The sequence below is a fragment of the Medicago truncatula genome, chromosome 7 (genome assembly GCF_003473485.1).
Source record: "Medicago truncatula cultivar Jemalong A17 chromosome 7, MtrunA17r5.0-ANR, whole genome shotgun sequence".
In the NCBI taxonomy this organism is placed as follows: domain Eukaryota; kingdom Viridiplantae; phylum Streptophyta; class Magnoliopsida; order Fabales; family Fabaceae; genus Medicago; species Medicago truncatula.
The window spans coordinates 9920764-9939231 of NC_053048.1; the positions used below are offsets into that span (position 1 = coordinate 9920764).

Below are 18468 nucleotides of genomic sequence, written 5' to 3' on the forward strand. Positions count from 1 at the left end.
TAATTTGTTGAGATCAGAACGGGAGACATCTGATTTTTGCTGTCCAACATGCAAAAGCTTTAATTTCTTGATTTAAGTGACTGCATTATTTTTTAATGGCAGCAGATTCAGCCGAGCTGTAGAGTTGTAAATACTTATATTGAACAACTTTAGCTTCTTTAGAAGCGATGAAACACTGACACAGACATCAGACACGACATAACACATTGACACCAATAATAATTTGAGAAAATAGAATAATTGAATGTAACCATATGTGTCGAACACACCCTCTAAAGTGTTGGTGCTAAATAGGTTAGATGTACTGCCATTGAAAGATGGTGAAAAACTTGATCCTCCAAAGTGAAGAATTTTGAACGGAAGGTGCATAGTTTTCTGCTATGAGATAGTAAATCACACAAACGATAACAAATTAACGACAAAACAGCTTACCTGCTAAGAGACTCAATGCATGTTTGGAATCATGGTGAGATTGAACGGTGATTTTGTTGAAGTTTTAAAGTCTAGTTTCTGCCAAAATTATGGTGGTACGACGTGGTTATCTCAAACTCACTATCAATCCAAACATGAATCGAGAGCGTGTTCAAATTGACCAATTCATACCTTAGATTAAAATTTCTTAGATGATAAAGTACTAATAATACCAGATAGATCCAATAAGAACTTTGACACATATATGATCATGAAACATTGAAACTATATCATCAATTTTCACACACAAACTGATCATCACTCCATCCTGATCTATATAAGAACAAAAAATAATCAACACACCTCTGAATTCAACAATAAGTTTTAAGGCCAAACCAAATCAACAAAGCTATATCTGGCCATCCAATTCCACCTGCAACAAGTTATTAACATCATAATCATAAACATAAACAACTAAACATAACAATAATCATAACAAATAAATCAAAAACCAAAAAACATGTAGAATCCTCACTTGTATCTGAAGACTTGAGTACTGTGGACCAAACCAAGCCAAATCCATTTTCTATTGAATTTCACTATTTCCTCAAACTCTACCAAATATACAACAAATAAAACACTTTTTTTTTTTTTATAAAACCTCAAACCCTGCACAAATTCATGAAAAATTCTACTGTTCTGAACTGTGAGAATCATCCTTAGTAGTATTATTATTCTGCTGATTCTGGTGCTGAACCCTAGTTTGATTTTGACCAATCTGCTGATAAATCTGAGTTAAAGCTTGTTGATTCAACACACCAATATGTCCATCTTGTGACAACCCTAATTCCAAACCAGGCATCTGCTGATTTGCACCCCCCAAAATTGAAGTAAAACTCATCCCTCCCACTCCCAAATTTGTTCCTGTTGGCATATCAAATCCAGAAAACCCAATTTTCTGAAAATAATTTCCACTATTATTTTCACCAACAGTAGTAGCTACTAAACCACCAGATGATGATGATTGATGAAATCCAAATCCACCAACATGATGATGTGGCCATAAACTTGTAGAACTAACATGATGGCCCTGATGGGCCTGATGGGCTTGATGGGTCTGAGCCCAAGTATTCCTATCATTCAACTGTAAACCAGAAGACAAAGATGAACCTTGTGGTGTCAAAGTATTACCAGAAGAAGCTAAAGCTGAAGCTGGTATTGTTCCTGTTCCTGTTGCAGCTATGATTGATGGTTCAGATTGTTGTAAAAGCCATTGAATTGTTTCACCATCTGATTTATGACCTAACTCTCTTGTTAGCTGAAAGATTCTTGCTGCACATAAAGCTGGCATCCTTATTCTTCTTCCTCTTCCTTCAACTTTTGTGTGTCTGTCTTTGTTTGATGTTCTTTTTGGTGCTAGTTGTTTCTTTGTTTCATCTTTTGTTGTTGTTTCAGATAACACAATTTGAAGATTTTTTGTCTCTGATTCTTTGTTCTCTCCCATGTTTGAGAGTTGTGATTGTTGCTTTGAGTTTTTGGGATCCATGAATAGAAAAAAGATTAAATATATAAAAAAAAATTAAAAATTGGATTTTTTTTTTTTTTTATGGGTTTTGTTGTATGATTGAAGGTGTGAACTGAAAAGTCTTAAACAACTTTCATGAGTTTTCACTGTTTCTGGCAAGATTTGAGGGACAAAGCTTTTGATGATAATAATAATATATAATTGAAAAATATTAAAATCCCAATGTGCTGTTTCTATGTGAAAAAATTTAGTATATGTGTTTTTTTAATGAAAAAATTGTGTCTTTTTTTTTCTGTCTGTTGTCTTTTCTTACCTCTTTCTTTGTGTAAGTGGGTTTTGAGTTTGACCAGCCAGATATGAATGAATTTTTTGAAAGTAACTTTAACTGCTAGTTTCACTTACCTTGGATACTACAACAACATCACTGTGTTATGTCATGTTTCTCTATGCTATATACAAAAGTACAATACAAGCATCAAACAAAATCTATCTTACACATATGGATCTCCTTGCTTATTTCTGAAAATAGATTGTTTTTAGTAAAAGAATGGAGTGGATTATCTCAATTGAGAAAAATCAATTGAGGGTCTGTTTGGTAATATCTAAAAAAGAGTTTATAGCTTATAAGTTCGTTTGACAAAAAAAACTCTCTTTGATAACACTTTTTCACCATGAGCTTATAGCTTATTTCACGAGCTTATAAGCTATTTTTCAAAAGCTATTTCAAGTATCATTTGAGCTTATAGCTTATAGGTTCTCATTTTTAATTCCAGTTTCCCTTATTATTCTAACTAAATTTCATTTTTTTACCCTTAATCATTTATTATATTATAAATTAAAATACATATGTTTTAAATATGAATGCTATTTTTTTTTATGAATGAAAGATCCTTTTCTTTTTCTCAATAGAAAAAGATATTTTTTTCACCGTTACGTTTAAGTTTTTTTTCGTTACAATTGTTACGTTTTTTTTTTGTGGGACTATTTCAATATTTAATGTCACCTTTTTTTTGCGAAATGACACATTATTTTTGTGTGATATATCAGAATTGTAGAGAATAAGAACAAGGACGATAATTATCTCGGAAAAAAAATGAGAACGTTACTTCTACCTTCACTATATATATATATATATATATACTATATTTTATTTATTGTTACGTTTAAATTTTTTTACACTTTCTATCTAATTTTTTTAGGCAAATGAAAATAAATATAAATTAACATTTATGAATTAAAAATTAATTTAATAATAATATTAAATTAACAATTTTTAATTTTTAAATACTTTAAACATTAATTGATATAAATTTTATTATGAATTAAAAATGTCCTTTTATGTAATTTTATATCTATCAGTTAATTGCACCGTTAATTTTACCAAACACTTCAAGTAGCTTATCAGCTACTAGTCATCAACTATAAGCTATCAACTATCAGCCATCAGCTATAAGCTATAAGTTATCAACTAGCTTATCAGTCATCCACTATTTTTACCAAACAGAGCCTGAGAGAACATTAGGAAGATTGTGACTATTACCCTTCACATTATTCTTTCAATACTCCATTCTATAATTTTTCACTTTTTTGGTTCTTTCGATAAATGACGTATGTGGTCCTTATTAGAACATCCATAATGGAGACTCTTAATTTTGAGATCTTAAACGGGTCTCACATGTGCACATCAATCTTTTACATTTTTTTAATAACAGTACCTAATAAGTACTCAATCACTGCAATAAAGACCCTATAACAAAATGTCTAAATGAGCTACACCAATAACTCTTTATCATTTACATTTTAACAAAAACATCAATACAATGATTATTTTAATAATAAGTTTTGTGAGGTCAACTTACGAATGAGGGTCTTAAGTGAGACCCTCGGTCTTAGAAGACCTCCAAAATTTGTTTCCCCAATGGAGGTACCTATTAGATACCGGTCTTAAATGATGAAGACTTCACAATTGATGATAGTCATATAGACCATATACATCATTTATTGAATAAACTTAAGAAGTGAAAAATTGCTTACATTTAAAATCGGAGGGAATATATCTTTTTCTACTTATTTATTTGTCATCCAATTCAATGATTTATTTGTCATGTCGGTCAATTTTCAAAACATTAATTATGAATAATAATTTGTTAAATGTATGATACAAGTAATCTAATCGTAATGATTTGTTAAACTCGGTGATTGAAATAAATGGTGACCGTGGGCAATACATTTAGCTTGATACTAAAGATGAAGTTACTAACGGTCGGTTTGGTTAACTCCAAAAAAGAGCTTTTAGCTTTTAGCTTATAGCTTATAAGCTCGTCTGACAAAAAAAGTTCTGTTTGGTAACACTTTTTTACTATGAGCTTATAGCTTATTTCACGAGCTTATAAGCTATTTTTCAGAAGCTATTCCAAGTAGCGTTTGAGCTTATAGCTTATAGCTTTTCACTTTTTCTTTCAATTTTACCCTTATTATTTCATTTAAATTGTATTTTTATCCATTATAATTTTTATAATAAGCTACGTAATAAAGACTACTATCCTTTTATTCCAATTTTTGTATATATATCAGCTGGCCTTTGTTTTTTTTTTTTTGAAAAAATATATACCTTCGTTTTTTTTTACGAAACAAAATACTATTATTCTATTAGTGTTACTTTTTTTTTTTTTTTTTTTTGAGGTAAGTGTTATTTTCTTTATTCTCTGTTATTAGTATTACTCTATTAGTGCTACCTTTTTTTTTATTTTTGAGGTAAATGTTATTTTTTTTATAAAGTGGAAACACTTAAATTATAATAAATATAAGATAAAATTTAATTTAATTTATAATACATAGGATATATTAAATTAATAAATTTAAAGTATTTTTTTAAAGAAAAATTAGTTTACAAAATTACAAATACTTAAATTAATGATATAATTTTTATTATGAATTAAGAATAGCCTTTATGTCATTTTACATTTATCAGCTAGTTGAACCGCTATTTTTACCAAACACTTCAATTAGCTTATCAGCTAAAAGTTATCAGCTAGCTTATCAGCTAAAAGCTATCAGCTATCCGCTATTTTTACCAAACAGAGCCTAAATTATACTCTCATATGTCCCAAATTATATATTGTTCCAGAAAAAAATTGTTTGAAATAATATGTTGTTTTACGGTGTCAATGAAGTATTAGTGTTACTTTTTATGTTATAATTTAACTATTTATTATTTTGTTTTCTTTCAATTTTTTCATTTATCTTTCCGATATTATTTCTTAAAGACAATTTAGTAAAACTTATAATATCTTTTCCCACAAAAAATTAATTACTTTTTAAAATACGTATTAAATTCTCAAACGTCATATAATTTCAGACAGAGAAATGAGTATGACATTGAGAGAGATGAGTGAAATATGTCTCGTTTGAGTGTATTCTATATGTAATGTATTAACCATAGCATGCATTTGCTTGTTGTGGCTAAAAAAGGTTATGCAAACTCCAAAATTTTTATGGTGTCATGTCAAGAAGAGGGAAAATGTCATCACCAGTGTTGTTGTTAATCGTGAAAGGATTGAAAGTGTGAATAATGTGAGAGAAACCATGTTCAATCATTTTGGTTGATGAAATATTTGGGTGCCATAATTTTTTGGTGTTATTGATGACATAAGTTCATTTTAGATGAGAGGAGAATGATGAATGAATGATTAAAATAAATTATTTAGAGAATAGGGAATGAGTTGTTAAGAGAGAGATATACACAAAGGTATCAATGGCACCAAAAGCCAATGGCACCCAAGTGCTATCCGGTTGGCAGACACTTCAACTTGATTCTTTGTTGAGACCTTGTTATGAAACATGGCATCCATGGAATTGGAAGGAAAGAGAGAAAAGCTATGAAACTATTGTTATCACTTATTGATCCAAAGAGAGCATCCTACTCATGCTCCTTTATCTGATATTGTTTGGAACAAAGTTGGGCGTCATAAAACTTCATTATTTGTGTGGAGATTGTTGAATAAGATAATTTCGACCAAATATAACTTGATTTGTGGTAGAGTTGGTCCCTTGGAATCAATGGCGTGTTTATGAGAGGAGGTGGAATCTCTTAATCATCATTTCTTGTATTGTGATTTTTTTTTTGTAGCATTTAGTCTCGTGTTTTGCAATGGTTAGGAATATGTATTATGTCACCGTCTAATGTTTGTATCCATGCTTTTCAATTTTTTTGTTTTCATTTATTTTGGAAGGACATCCGACAGTTTTCTTTTCAAGTAATCTAGTTGACATGTATTTGAGATATTTGGAAGGAGTGCAATTCTCTAATTTTTTGCAACAAGCAAATCTATCCGGATCATATACTTGATCGTGTTAAACTTTTTCTTAGTGGTGGCTGAAGGCTCAGAAACCTAATTTATTTTTATTTTAATTCTTGATGATTTAATTCATATATCTGTAGTGGTTTTACCACCTTGTAATGTCATTCTTACGACTTTTGTTTTCAACTCTTCTTTGTAATTTCAGACCATTTTTGTAGCCCCTTTTAAGCACACCTTGTGGTTGATTGGATCTTATTTTTAATATAATTCCATTTGATTTTTTAAAATAAATATTTTTCTTTTAATTTTTTTTAAGTAGTTTAGTGGTCAGAGTTCGCACAATTTTATTATAGAGAAGTGTGGTGTCCGAGTTCGAACTTCGACCGCTGTATATAATATGTAATATCTCTATCAACTGAGCTAAACTCATAAAGATTTTTTTAATGTTTTATTTAATTGCAACATTATAATATATATAACATTATTATAGTTATTTTTATTATAGTTATTTTGTAAAAATATTGCCATATCTGGCAGGGGAAAAGAATGTCATGCCAGTATGGTTTTCATGTGGTTTTTCAAAGATGTAGTTATCAAAACAGAATCAAATAACAAAATTAAATAATGGGATCAACCATAATAACCATAAGTAATGGTCTCACTAAAGAGAGGTATGTCCCAGTTTAGAAACAAATAGGAGTCAAAGATATGTTGTGTTCAGTAAGTGACATAATTCACAATCCATTCAATAGTGGGTCCTTGTTTCTTTAAATACACTATAGTTTGTGGCAGTTATAATGCACCATGTATATAGTAAGACATATCACTTCTCTTACACTTCTTTTCAGTTCTGCACATTTTGTATGATAAACTGAAAGTGAATCATTAATTTAATTCTTCATATTGTTAGATTGGAAGATTTAATCTTACAAATTACAATTTTAATAATCACTTAAATTGAAAATTCTTGATTAAAAATTAAATTAACCGGTCAAAAGGACTTATAACATGATCAAGAAATTATGTTAAAATTTCGATAATCTTTTTAGAGCAAATTATGCAATTGATTTACAATTGGATCCTAGTTAAAAAAAGGATTAAAAATGATAAAATAATGATCGCAGTAAAATAATGAAATTTGTTGAGAAAATAGTGGCATGATTTTTCTCTTGGAAAGTGACAAGAACATATTTTTAGATTCAATCGCATCATATATACCAGTATTTTTTGACAGCTGTGAAAGCTTGTTTATATAATCTTGTATTGGATTTTGTCTATTCGAAGAAACTAAAATGGGATTATATTAATACAATCAACGGGCCTTCCTAACATTAGGTGTGCTAAGGAAGAAACATCAAAGTTCAAACAATATCTATACAATAATTACAAACCACCAAAGCAATAACTATTAACCAATGCCTAATATTGCAAACGGGCTAAGCCATCAACAATGGTAGTTGGAGGGAAGACTAACATATTTCCCTTTCAACCACATAAATGTCAACGACTTTATTTTGTCCCCCACTTGCAATATAGAGGAGTTTTTGTTCTTGAAAATCCTGTTATTTCTTTCTTTCCAAATTTTCCACAGTGTTGCAAACCAAATAACCTGAAGGATGAACCGTCTTGACTTGCCAGCAACCCCAATGAAGTTAAACTGATCAAAAAGACTTGATGCATCACAAGACATAACAGTAGAAACAACAATCTACCTGTGAATATGGTTCCAAAGAGACCAAAAAACATTACAATGTAAAAAACATCAATTGATATCAAAAGGAAAAATATCAAATTCACCGACATATTTTTTTTTTTGAGTAAATAGCCAATTACCCCATGAAATTGTAAGTTTTGTTAATTACCCCCTTGAAATTAACAAAACTTCAATTACCCTCCTGAAATTGCACAACATTAATCAATTTACCCCCTCCGTCAAATTCTTCTGTTAGTCAAAATGACATTTGACAAAGAAAATACCAAAAATACCCCATCGGTAGTTAACTGCCGAGGAAATACGAAACCGGCTGCAGTTAACTACCGAGGATTTCCTCGACAGTTAACTACCGAGGATTTCCTCGGCAGTAAACTGCTGAAGCGTCCTGAAGCCAATGCAGAGGCAGTAGCTTCATTTCCTAAACCTGTAATGTGTTTCAAACACAAAACACAACATATGTACCTGTTTTTATTTTTTTACGCATAATGGTTCAAATGGCAAAACAAAATTGGCTCAATTTAACAAACACTGATTAAACTAACAAACTAATGAACCAATGTCATCAAAATACAAACAACATAATGTCATCAAAATACAAACATAATGTCATCAAAATCTGAAAAGGAAAAACAAGTCCTAATCCTACTGCTGGTCATGGTCCTGCTGGTGCTGGTGGTGCCTCCTCCTCGGCCTTTGGCCTCGCCTCCTGGTAATGATCGGCGCGATCTGCTGCCTAACATCATGCAAGGCCGCATACAACTTGCCTCGTACCGCTCCCACTGCTCTGCAATGATCTGCTCCTCATTTGGAGGCCTTGGAATATCTCCTAGAAGAAGTGGCAAAATCTGCCATCTGCTATACGCCATGTCTCCTCTCCTACATGCTCACCCCAATTGGTCGCCTTAAGCGTGTGAGTGCGGAAGTCGACGAAAGCCTGCACAATCTCAGCCGGTGACAGCTCTACAACATCCGACGGATGTCTAGGGATGGTCTGGGTGTATCCGTACTGCCTTAAAACCCTCTCGGGAAAGTGACGGTACACTCTACGATCACCACACATAATCAAACCTGAATGCTAGAATACCTTCTCGAAAGCCCGAAAGTCGTTGTGCTCTTCGTACGGCCTCCAACATCCGTCATCAAAGGTAATACGATCAAGCAATGGCCGATACATGACCCCCTCTCCATGAAACTTTTGAAGCTTCCACCTCGCCACAACCGGTAAGTTTTCAACATACTTGGTGTTTGGATCAACAACATAAAACTTAGGAAAGTGCGCCAAAAACCATGCATGCACAAACCAAACAAATCACATTTATAAATTATTACGCACGGAAAATATAACAAAAAAAATAAAAGTTAAAAATAAAATAAAATATAAGTTTTCTTATAGTGAGCAGTGCCACGCTTCCCCCAATTTGCATGTCTCCAGGAAAACAGAGCTCAGCTAACTCGCTGTATAGGTATGCAAGTGTCATTTCTCCCCACGAATAGTTACGCATCTCCGCGTAGCCATCCTCCATGGTCGTCAGATAGACCAAATCGATGCGTTTGTTGCTTCTATCTCCAAACAACAAGCATCCAACCAAGTAGAGAAGGTAACACCTCACACAATAAGTCCTAATCCTCTCCAACTCCTCCAGCTCCTCTGTATCCGCCAAAATGTTAGCCCTACCAAGGCTAGTCGTATATAATTCCCTCAACTTTGGATAACTAATGTACGCACCATACTCTTTATTACAAATTTTCTCTGCCTCACTCTTCGACGCACCCAAGTGCCTCACCAGTAGTGCCTCTCCCTTATGTCTCAACATCTTCTTTTGGTGGCCCAACATCCGCCCTTCCATCTGAAGATGCATAAGACATACGACATCCTCCAAAGTCACGGTCATCTCCCTCATGGGCATGTGAAAAGTGCTGGTCTCGGGATGCCACCTCTCGCATAGAGTCATCAGCAAAGCATGAGGCACAGTGGGGTAGCCCAAGAAAACCAAATCATGTAACCCGCTCTCCCTAAGCGGATCCCAAAACCATCTCTGATTGCCGTTTGGACGTCCGAGATTCAAAATCTTAGCACCATGATTAATCGGTTTTACATAACGGAACTTACGACACTGAAATAATAGAAAAATAAACATAGTTTAAACAATGTAAATATTTAACTAATAAAAATAAAACATAACAAATGCAAAAATAAAAATCACAAATTTAATTTGCCGCACATATTTTTAATTTAAGACATAACACATGTAAAACTTAAAAAAACACATGACAAAAACAATTTAAATCATAATTAAACAAAATAATAAAAGTTGAAAGAAAGAAAATATAAAGAAAATAATTAAACATAAAGAAAGAATTAAAAAAAAAAAACACATATAAAAGTTGATATAATAATTAAACAAACACACATATAAAGAAAATAATTAAACATAAAGAAAAACATTTAAAAAAAAATTACACTTACGTTCTCTGAATTATACCAAAGCGGCAATGCCACATGCTTGGCATAAGAGTGCAGCAGAGATAGGTTTTCCGGTCCTCCAGGAAAGGGAGGGTCCACAGGTAACCCCTCCGGGGCAGCCGCTGCTGCAATGTCATCATCGTCTAGTTCATGCTGCTACTGCTCTGGTATATGATCCTGGTCATATCCACCATCAGTCACATTGTGCTGTACCTGATCCTGATAATTCAGGTACTCCACCTCAGACTAGTCAACAAGCTGTGACGGGTCAATGACCTGTGACTCTTCAGGCTGTTTAGTCTGAGAACTCCCTGAACCATCTCCCCATCGACCTCTTCCCCTCTTTGGGATGTGCCCGCTTTGCCTCTCCTTCCGGTGGCTTTGGGTCATCGCACGCCTACCACCAATCATCTTAGATGGATCAATGGGGTCCTGATCGGCCATATCTACACAAAAAATTAACATCATTTCCATAACCTAATCAAACACATTAAATCTAAACTAAACATAAACATAATCAAACACATTAAAAGTACAACAATGAACATCATTTCCATAACCTAAAATCATTCAATATAATCATCATTACAATAAAATTTATGTCCATCATTTCCATAATAACCTAAACATCATTCAATAATTAACATACACTTAATCATTTCTATACACTTAATCATTTGTGTCCATCATAATTCTCATAACCTAAACTAACTAAAAAATCAATATACACTTAATCAAACTATAATTAACATCATTTCTATCATTCCATAACCTAAACTAACTAAATAATCAATATAATTTTCATTGACGCATTTGATCAAACACTTTGTGTGCAAAGTATAAAACATATTCAAATTGTGTTCATTTGCCACCATTCAAAGCCACATTATGATTTAAACAACATAGGCAACAACTACATTCATTTATCAATTCATAAATTACACATGCAACCATCAAATTTTCAATTTTAAAATCAACCCAAACCACATGCAAACTACTCTAATTTTTTTATTTTATTTTTTTAAAAATAAACCTAAACAAACTAACATTATCATTAAAATGATTGATACAACTTACTTGTGATAATGTGCAGTTGATTTGCTTGGAATTCGTGAAAATGGCTTTGGTGAAGATTGAAAAGAATTTGAGAAGTTTGGAGAAGTTTTGAAACTGATATGTTTCTGTTTCTACTTCTGTTTATGTTCAGTACGCCTCGACAGTTAACTCCCGAGGTTTTCCTCGGCAGTTAACTGCAGCCGGTTTTTTAATTCCTCGGCAGTTAACTGCCGAGGGGGCATATACCTATTTTACTTGTGTGCCTCAGCCTTATGAAATGTGTCAACAACAATTTTCTTTGACAAATACCCCCTGAAGTTTTGCACTTATGTGCAAAATGCACCCCGAACTTGAAATTTTTTTTTTTTTTTTCTTATACTTTACTCAAAAGATATTAAAGGCAAACAATTAACAATTAGCTTTAATATTTAAATTATTTAAGACGCATTCTCTGAGTTATCATGATTTAAACTGATATCAAACATAAAAATATAACATAAATAACTTACTTTTATTGATGATACAATAAGAATAACATGAATAGCTTTTATGAGTATTTTGAACTGCTTCTTTTTCTATCAAAACAATGCTGAATTGAAATTCTTTTTGGAATTCTAGCTTATGACTCCTAACATAGGTGTCAAACACATCAATATTGCCAAATAGTGTTAGGCTCCATAGGGTAATGCTTATGTTGATTGTCACGTGCTCATTGTATTCACAAACGAAGTATTATTGAGTTTGGATTTCTATATCTGATAAAGTATTACAAAGTGGTTATGAACTAGTATATTATTTTGCTTTTTGTTATCTAAAATATTGAATTGTAATAAAAGATCCAAATGTTAATTGTAATATTGGATTGTAATATTGTAGAGTTTAAAGTATTAAAATTAATTGTTAATTGTTTTCTTTAATATCTTGAGTCAAGGATAAGATAAAAAACATAAATTTTCAAGTTCGGTGGCATTTTACACATAAGTGCAAAACTTCAGGGTATTTGGAAAACGTCATCTTCTAACAGAAGAATTTGATGGATTGAGTAAATTGATTAACGTTGTGCAATTTCAGGAGGTAATTGAAGTTTTGTTAATTTCAAGGGGAGTAATTGATGAAACTTACAATTTCAATGGGGTAATTTCCTCAATACTTACTACGATTTTTTGACATAAATGTAGACAATATATACCGTATAAAAGAAATTTGACGATCATCAATTTACAAGTGGTTGAATATGGGCTCCGACGAAAAAAAGGGAACAATTCATATATTTACAGAGTTTTCTCTCCTATAGGGTTTATGTCTCCATTTTTAAGGATCTATGGTGGTTATCCTAGAATTACCAATGTGAACAACTCCCTTTATTGATTGGTTCAAGTACGGTTCAAATTTAACAATTTTCTTTTTTAAGGTGCTTTGGCTTGATGTTAACAACCTCTATAGAAAATAGGATTACTTCCTTTAGGATTGAAAAAATGAGTGTCATTGGTTAGAACTGCTTCGGGTTCGGTAACTCGATCGAGCGCAGTTCCTAATATAAAATACCTCGTCCGACACTTTAATATGAATCTTCTCTTCTTAAGCAAAACATTAGTTCAAATGAATAAGATTGAAGATTTACATTATGTGCTCGACTTTGATTCTTATTTTTCTGTTGACCGTACCGATAGAGGGGACAATCTTGCTTTGTTTTTGCGTACTACTTTTAATTGTCAAATTGTCAATTTCTCTAATAATCATGGTAATGTTGATATTGTTGATACTACTTCTGTTTGTGGAAACTTACCAGCTACTACGGTTACCCTAATGGGGGACATAGGCGAGCTACGTGGGATTTCCTTCTTCGATTGTATAGTCAAATTAATGCCCCTTGGTGTATTTTTGGTGATTTCAATGATATTTTGGATGCAAATTGGTAATTAATGGTTTTAGACAAGCTGTCCTTGATTTTGGATTATCTGATGTACCAGTTGATGGCTATCATTTTACATACTTTAAAAGTCTAGGCACACCACATGCAGTTGAGGAAAGATTAGATATAGCTTAGCAAATAATTCATGGTTTAATAATTTTTCAGAAGTGAGGCTCAAAAATCTTGTAGCTCCCGCATCGGATCATTACTCCATCTTGTTGGATAGAACTCAAGAGGTGCATTCCCTCCCATTTATCTCGTCGAAGTTGTTTGTCGTTATGAGAATGCATGGAATCATGAACTTCGCTTCAGAGGCATGGTAACTGATTGCTGGCACATGCTTACTGAGCATTCTATTTTACCTAAACTGAGGTGTTGTGCAGATGATATCTCGATGTGGAGCTACTTTGCATTCTACTACAAAAGAAACCCCCATTCAGACTCACTTATATATGGCTCTAAGTAGTGATCCTAATCAAGAAATGGAAGCTGAGCTAGAGAGCCACACCACACATCCCTTTCAAGACATCGAAAACATCTCAAAAGAACTCGACTTAATTCCTAGAAGCGACCAAATGCTTCACCACTCTCGTAAATGCCATGATAAAGCAAATTGTAGCTGCGAAGTATAACAAAAAGGCGCCTTAGAAAATTCTTGGTCCTCCGAAGAGTCAACGTCGGAGGGGAAAATTAGCTCGAAATTAGGAGGTTTTGTACAAAGTAAAGATGAATTTGGGCAACAGAGTCTACACTTTTGAAACCCTCCTCGATTTATTGTTTTAGTTAAGATTCTAGTAGTTAGTTAATACTAAGGATATTCATACCATTACCACATGAACTTCATATGCATACTTTGGTTGCAGTTCTGCATTGTTTGATTTATAATGAGTGTATTTTTTCTATTTAGGTGAAGAAGTTTCCAAAGTGGGAAAAACTAGGGAGTAGACATTAGTTGTTTCTGTCAATCTCAATCAGTTTTTTTATATTAGTTGGTGAAGGCAGAGTTTTTCAATTGAGGATATTTCTCATTCGTGGAAGTGCATCATGATCTAGAAGGCGGAGAAAGAGTTTGTTTGAGGAATATTTCATGTTAGTTAAGAAGATTCTGATGTCCCTGTGAGATTAGCTCAGTTGGTTGGTAGGGATATTGCATAATTTATATAGGGGTTGGGGTTCGAATTTCAGACACTCTATTTCTCCATATTTAATTGTGTGAGCTTGATTTTGATGTTTTTGTTGACTATATTGTAACTTCTTACAAATAATCAATCATTTTTAACTTCTTAGAGATAATGATCATACATTTGTAACTTCTCACATCTATAAGAATTGCATACATTTTATAATAATAAAAAAAAATTCCATTTAGATTAATTATGGGATGAATAACAATATCAATTATATCCCCGCGAGTTTAGCTCAATTGGTAGGGATATTGCATATTATATGTAGGGGTCGGGGTTCGAACCCCGGACACCCCACTTCTCCACAATTAAATTATGTGAACTATAGCCACTAGACTACTTGATAAAATAAAATAAAAAAACAATATCAATTATTACTTGCCAAAAAAGAAATATATACTTCGCAATGGTATACTATTAAATATTATATTTAAACTATTTAGGATTTAATATAAAACAAAAACAACGGCTTCTGTACCGATTTTTGAAAAAAAAAGAAAATAGAAACCATTGATATGCATTTTGAACTTCAATCCTTACGAGATATGAGTTGAATCCTCATCAACCAGATCAACCTTCACTAACCACTTTAAAACCTTAATCTCAAATATCCTTAAACTTTCGGGGAGAAAACAATCAATTCATAAAATTATAACTGAATTTTGATCTATAGACTAGCTATATCATAGTGATTACTCCTGTCATTCAAATTTGCATTCTCTTTCCTTATACACCTTTCTTGTAATTACTTTATGTATCTTGATCAGTAAGTTATTTTATAGAAATACAGTGCACTCGTGAGCCAAAATAAAGATGAAAGCAAATAACAAATGAATATGATTTTTTTAACTTCTCGTTCTTAGGAAAAGGGGCATAGTAATTCGTAATTCGATTGAAAGGTAATTAAATGAATTAAGATGAAATGATAGTTTTATTTATATTTGCAATTTAAACAACAAAAATTTACAATTACAAAGACAAATTTGTGATTCACTCCAAAAAAAGAAGAAGCTAGGCTTTATCTTTATTTTAAATCTTTGCTTTAAGACCTATTCTTCTGTTTTGCGTAATAATCATAATAATGATAATGATATGTTCGACTTCATGTGTGTTGCTGGTTGAATTAGGAATCACATGTGCTTCCCACCATGCAGACATGGGAGGCCCCTCTTTAAAGCTAGGTGTTGAAATTTTATACCCAATTTTCACAAGAGTTCAAAGCTTGAATAGGACATTATCTTCTTTTTCTCACTAGATTTCTTTCTTTTTAATCTCTAAACCTCCTTTTGTTGTTTTTTAAAAATATAAATAAAAATCTTAAAAGATTCATTCCCGTATAAGATAAGTTTAGTTGTCTTATTTTGGACAATGAAATTAATTTTGTCTTACTCACTTTAATTTTAAATAAAAATACTCACGCATATTATTGGAACAACTTTTGTTTAGATAAACTAGGGAATGGATCCTTTCATTCTCTCTCTCTCTCTCTCTCATCTCATGTTTTCCAACTGTATGATCAATCACACCATTATATGAAAAATGTGAGATTAATATTTTTTTTTTTATTATAAATTAACAGCATAATGAGATCAAAGAGGCTAGAAGATATCTTAACTATGTTTGCATCCATTGTAGCCTCTAATCCTATATGAGATTTGCTAATATACACCATTTGTGACCATTTAGTTGGATAGTACATCTTTATCGATTTCTCGACCTCTTATAATTACCGATATTTTTTTGGCGGATATTTCTGGTGGGCCTCAAAGTTGTATGTTCAGCTTACTTAGCCCATTCAAAAGTCGTGATTCAATCCAAGGTAAGGTCAGAGTTAGCTAGTAACTCTCTAAATCTGGTTTGGCATTGTTGGGCTCCTTATAAAGTTCAGGTGTTTCCTAGGAAACTTATCATTTATAGGGGCCCTATCGCGCCCAAATCTCTTTAAACTTAAGGTGATATCTGACTCAGTAAACACTTCGTGCTAGCTTTGTGATGGGAGTGTGGAATCGGTGGATCATATGTTTGTCACATGTGGAGTTGCCTTTAGGTTTGGTACCGAGTATATAGGTTGTTAGGGTGAGAGTGGGTTTTGCCGTGTAATATGCTAGATTTGTTCCAAGGGTTAGTGTCTTCAGGAAGTAGGAGTAGGGCTCGACTAAGTTTTACTTTAGTTTGGCATGTCACTATGTGGGCAATCTATAAAACTTGGAATGACCTTATTTTCTCTAGTATTGCTTGAGAGGTTGAGAAACTGGTTGATAAGATTCAATTCCAATCTCAGAATTGGTTATGTGTTAAACACCCTTCGTACACATGTGGCGTCCACGTGTGCGTTGACCAAGTCAAAATTGGCCTTGGGGGCCAAAACTACCACAAGGTCAAAACTTAGGGGGCGGTTTTGTAGTTTTTTTTTCTTAGGGGACCAAAATCGCAACTTCTTGAAACTTAGGGGGCTAAAACTGCTATTAATCTTTTTATTTATGAGTGGAAGGTGGAGCCAATTCTTTGTTAGTGCCAGTGGTGTTCAATTATTAAGGCTGAGATGGATCTGGTGTGTGCTTCGAGAGTTTAGGTGAGGCCTAGATCTATGTTGTCTTTCTGGTTTGAGTGGACCTTCGCTCTCCACTGCTTCGTTGGTTGTGGTATTGTCTGTGTCTGTTTGGGTGTCTTGGGGACTTGTTTGTTGATGATCGAATTAGGCAAGTGTACAAAATCATTTACCAAGTAATAATGTGATCATTAGAGTATCGTATCCACAAGGATTGTTGTTTCGTCTAAACAATTCGCATTACTTATTTAGGAACAATAAAATAAATAAAGAGATAAGGGTTTAGAGTTTTTCAATTTAATCTATTTGCAACAGAGCAAAGTTACATGTTTGATTGCAAAATGTTACCGACGGTTAGGATTATTTGAATCTCCTCTATTCATTTGTTGGAATTAATTAATAGTCAAGTCAAGTTGCATCTCCTGGTCGCACGGTGATCCTTGCGTGCGAGGTCTTACTCTCTCAGAAATTTTGGTATATCCCTCCGCCTGTTAAGTTGCACTTGCTGGTCACACGGTGATCCTTACATATGGGGTCTTACGCCTTCAAGGGTAATTGAAACATAAACTTAAATTAGAAGTACATAACAAACTCTCCCTCTCGGTAGTTCTACAAACGGCCACCCTATCAACGTCTACCTTACCAAGGTGCGAGGAGAATGGAGTTATTGGGATGGTTTAAGTCGTGAAGTCACTTGTTTCATTAATTACTAACTAGTTATAACCTGATTTCAGCAGATGTTCATCAATATTAGGTATGTCACCTCCCTAAATATTTATTATCAAGGTACGCTCGCTTTCTTGTTTCGCTAGTTACTAACTAATTACTTCCTGGTCAGACAAATATAAATATCAAGATATGAATATCAGTATTAGGCCATGTCACTACCTAAGGGCCTAAATTAAGGTTATGCTTCAGAGGAGACAAATCTTACGTACTACAGTAAAACTAAATAGTGAACAAAAAATAACTGAATAAAAGACTTTAAATCAAATAATTATCCAACAAACAGAGTAGAGGTTCATCTTAGAACCCTAGCCTAAAAAGATTTAATTACCCATGGTAACTAAAAATAAATCACAAAAGAAATCAAACATACCCTAGAAAAACCTTGAGTGAGAAGAGAGAATCCTCCCTTGAAGCTCCCAGTGATTTCCTTCCTCTTGAACCGCTTCGTTTTGAATGAGAAATTGTGAATGAGGAATGCAGTATTTATAGGAAGAGTTTCCACCTGATCTTAGGCTAAAATCGAGGGTTTTTTGCACCAAAAAGTCACAAAATAGTACCTTGGGCCGCAAGGCACAGGCGCCATGCGCCAGACGCATGTGAGTATCAGAACAGACACCAGACACC

General features: G+C 33.1%; 1 protein-coding gene across 1 annotated transcript; it reads right to left on the reverse strand.

The window, feature by feature from the left end:
* Nucleotides 1–615: 615 nt before the first annotated feature.
* Nucleotides 616–2157, reverse strand: LOC11439813 (transcription factor TCP20). The gene is made up of 2 exons (XM_003622091.4): nucleotides 947–2157; nucleotides 616–844 (listed from the first exon to the last, which is right to left on the reverse strand). The coding sequence occupies exon 1, from the start codon at nucleotides 1955–1957 to the stop codon at nucleotides 1103–1105; it is 855 nt and encodes a 284-aa protein (XP_003622139.1). The 5' UTR covers nucleotides 1958–2157; the 3' UTR covers nucleotides 616–844; nucleotides 947–1102.
* Between the last annotated feature and the right edge of the window lie 16311 nt (nucleotides 2158–18468).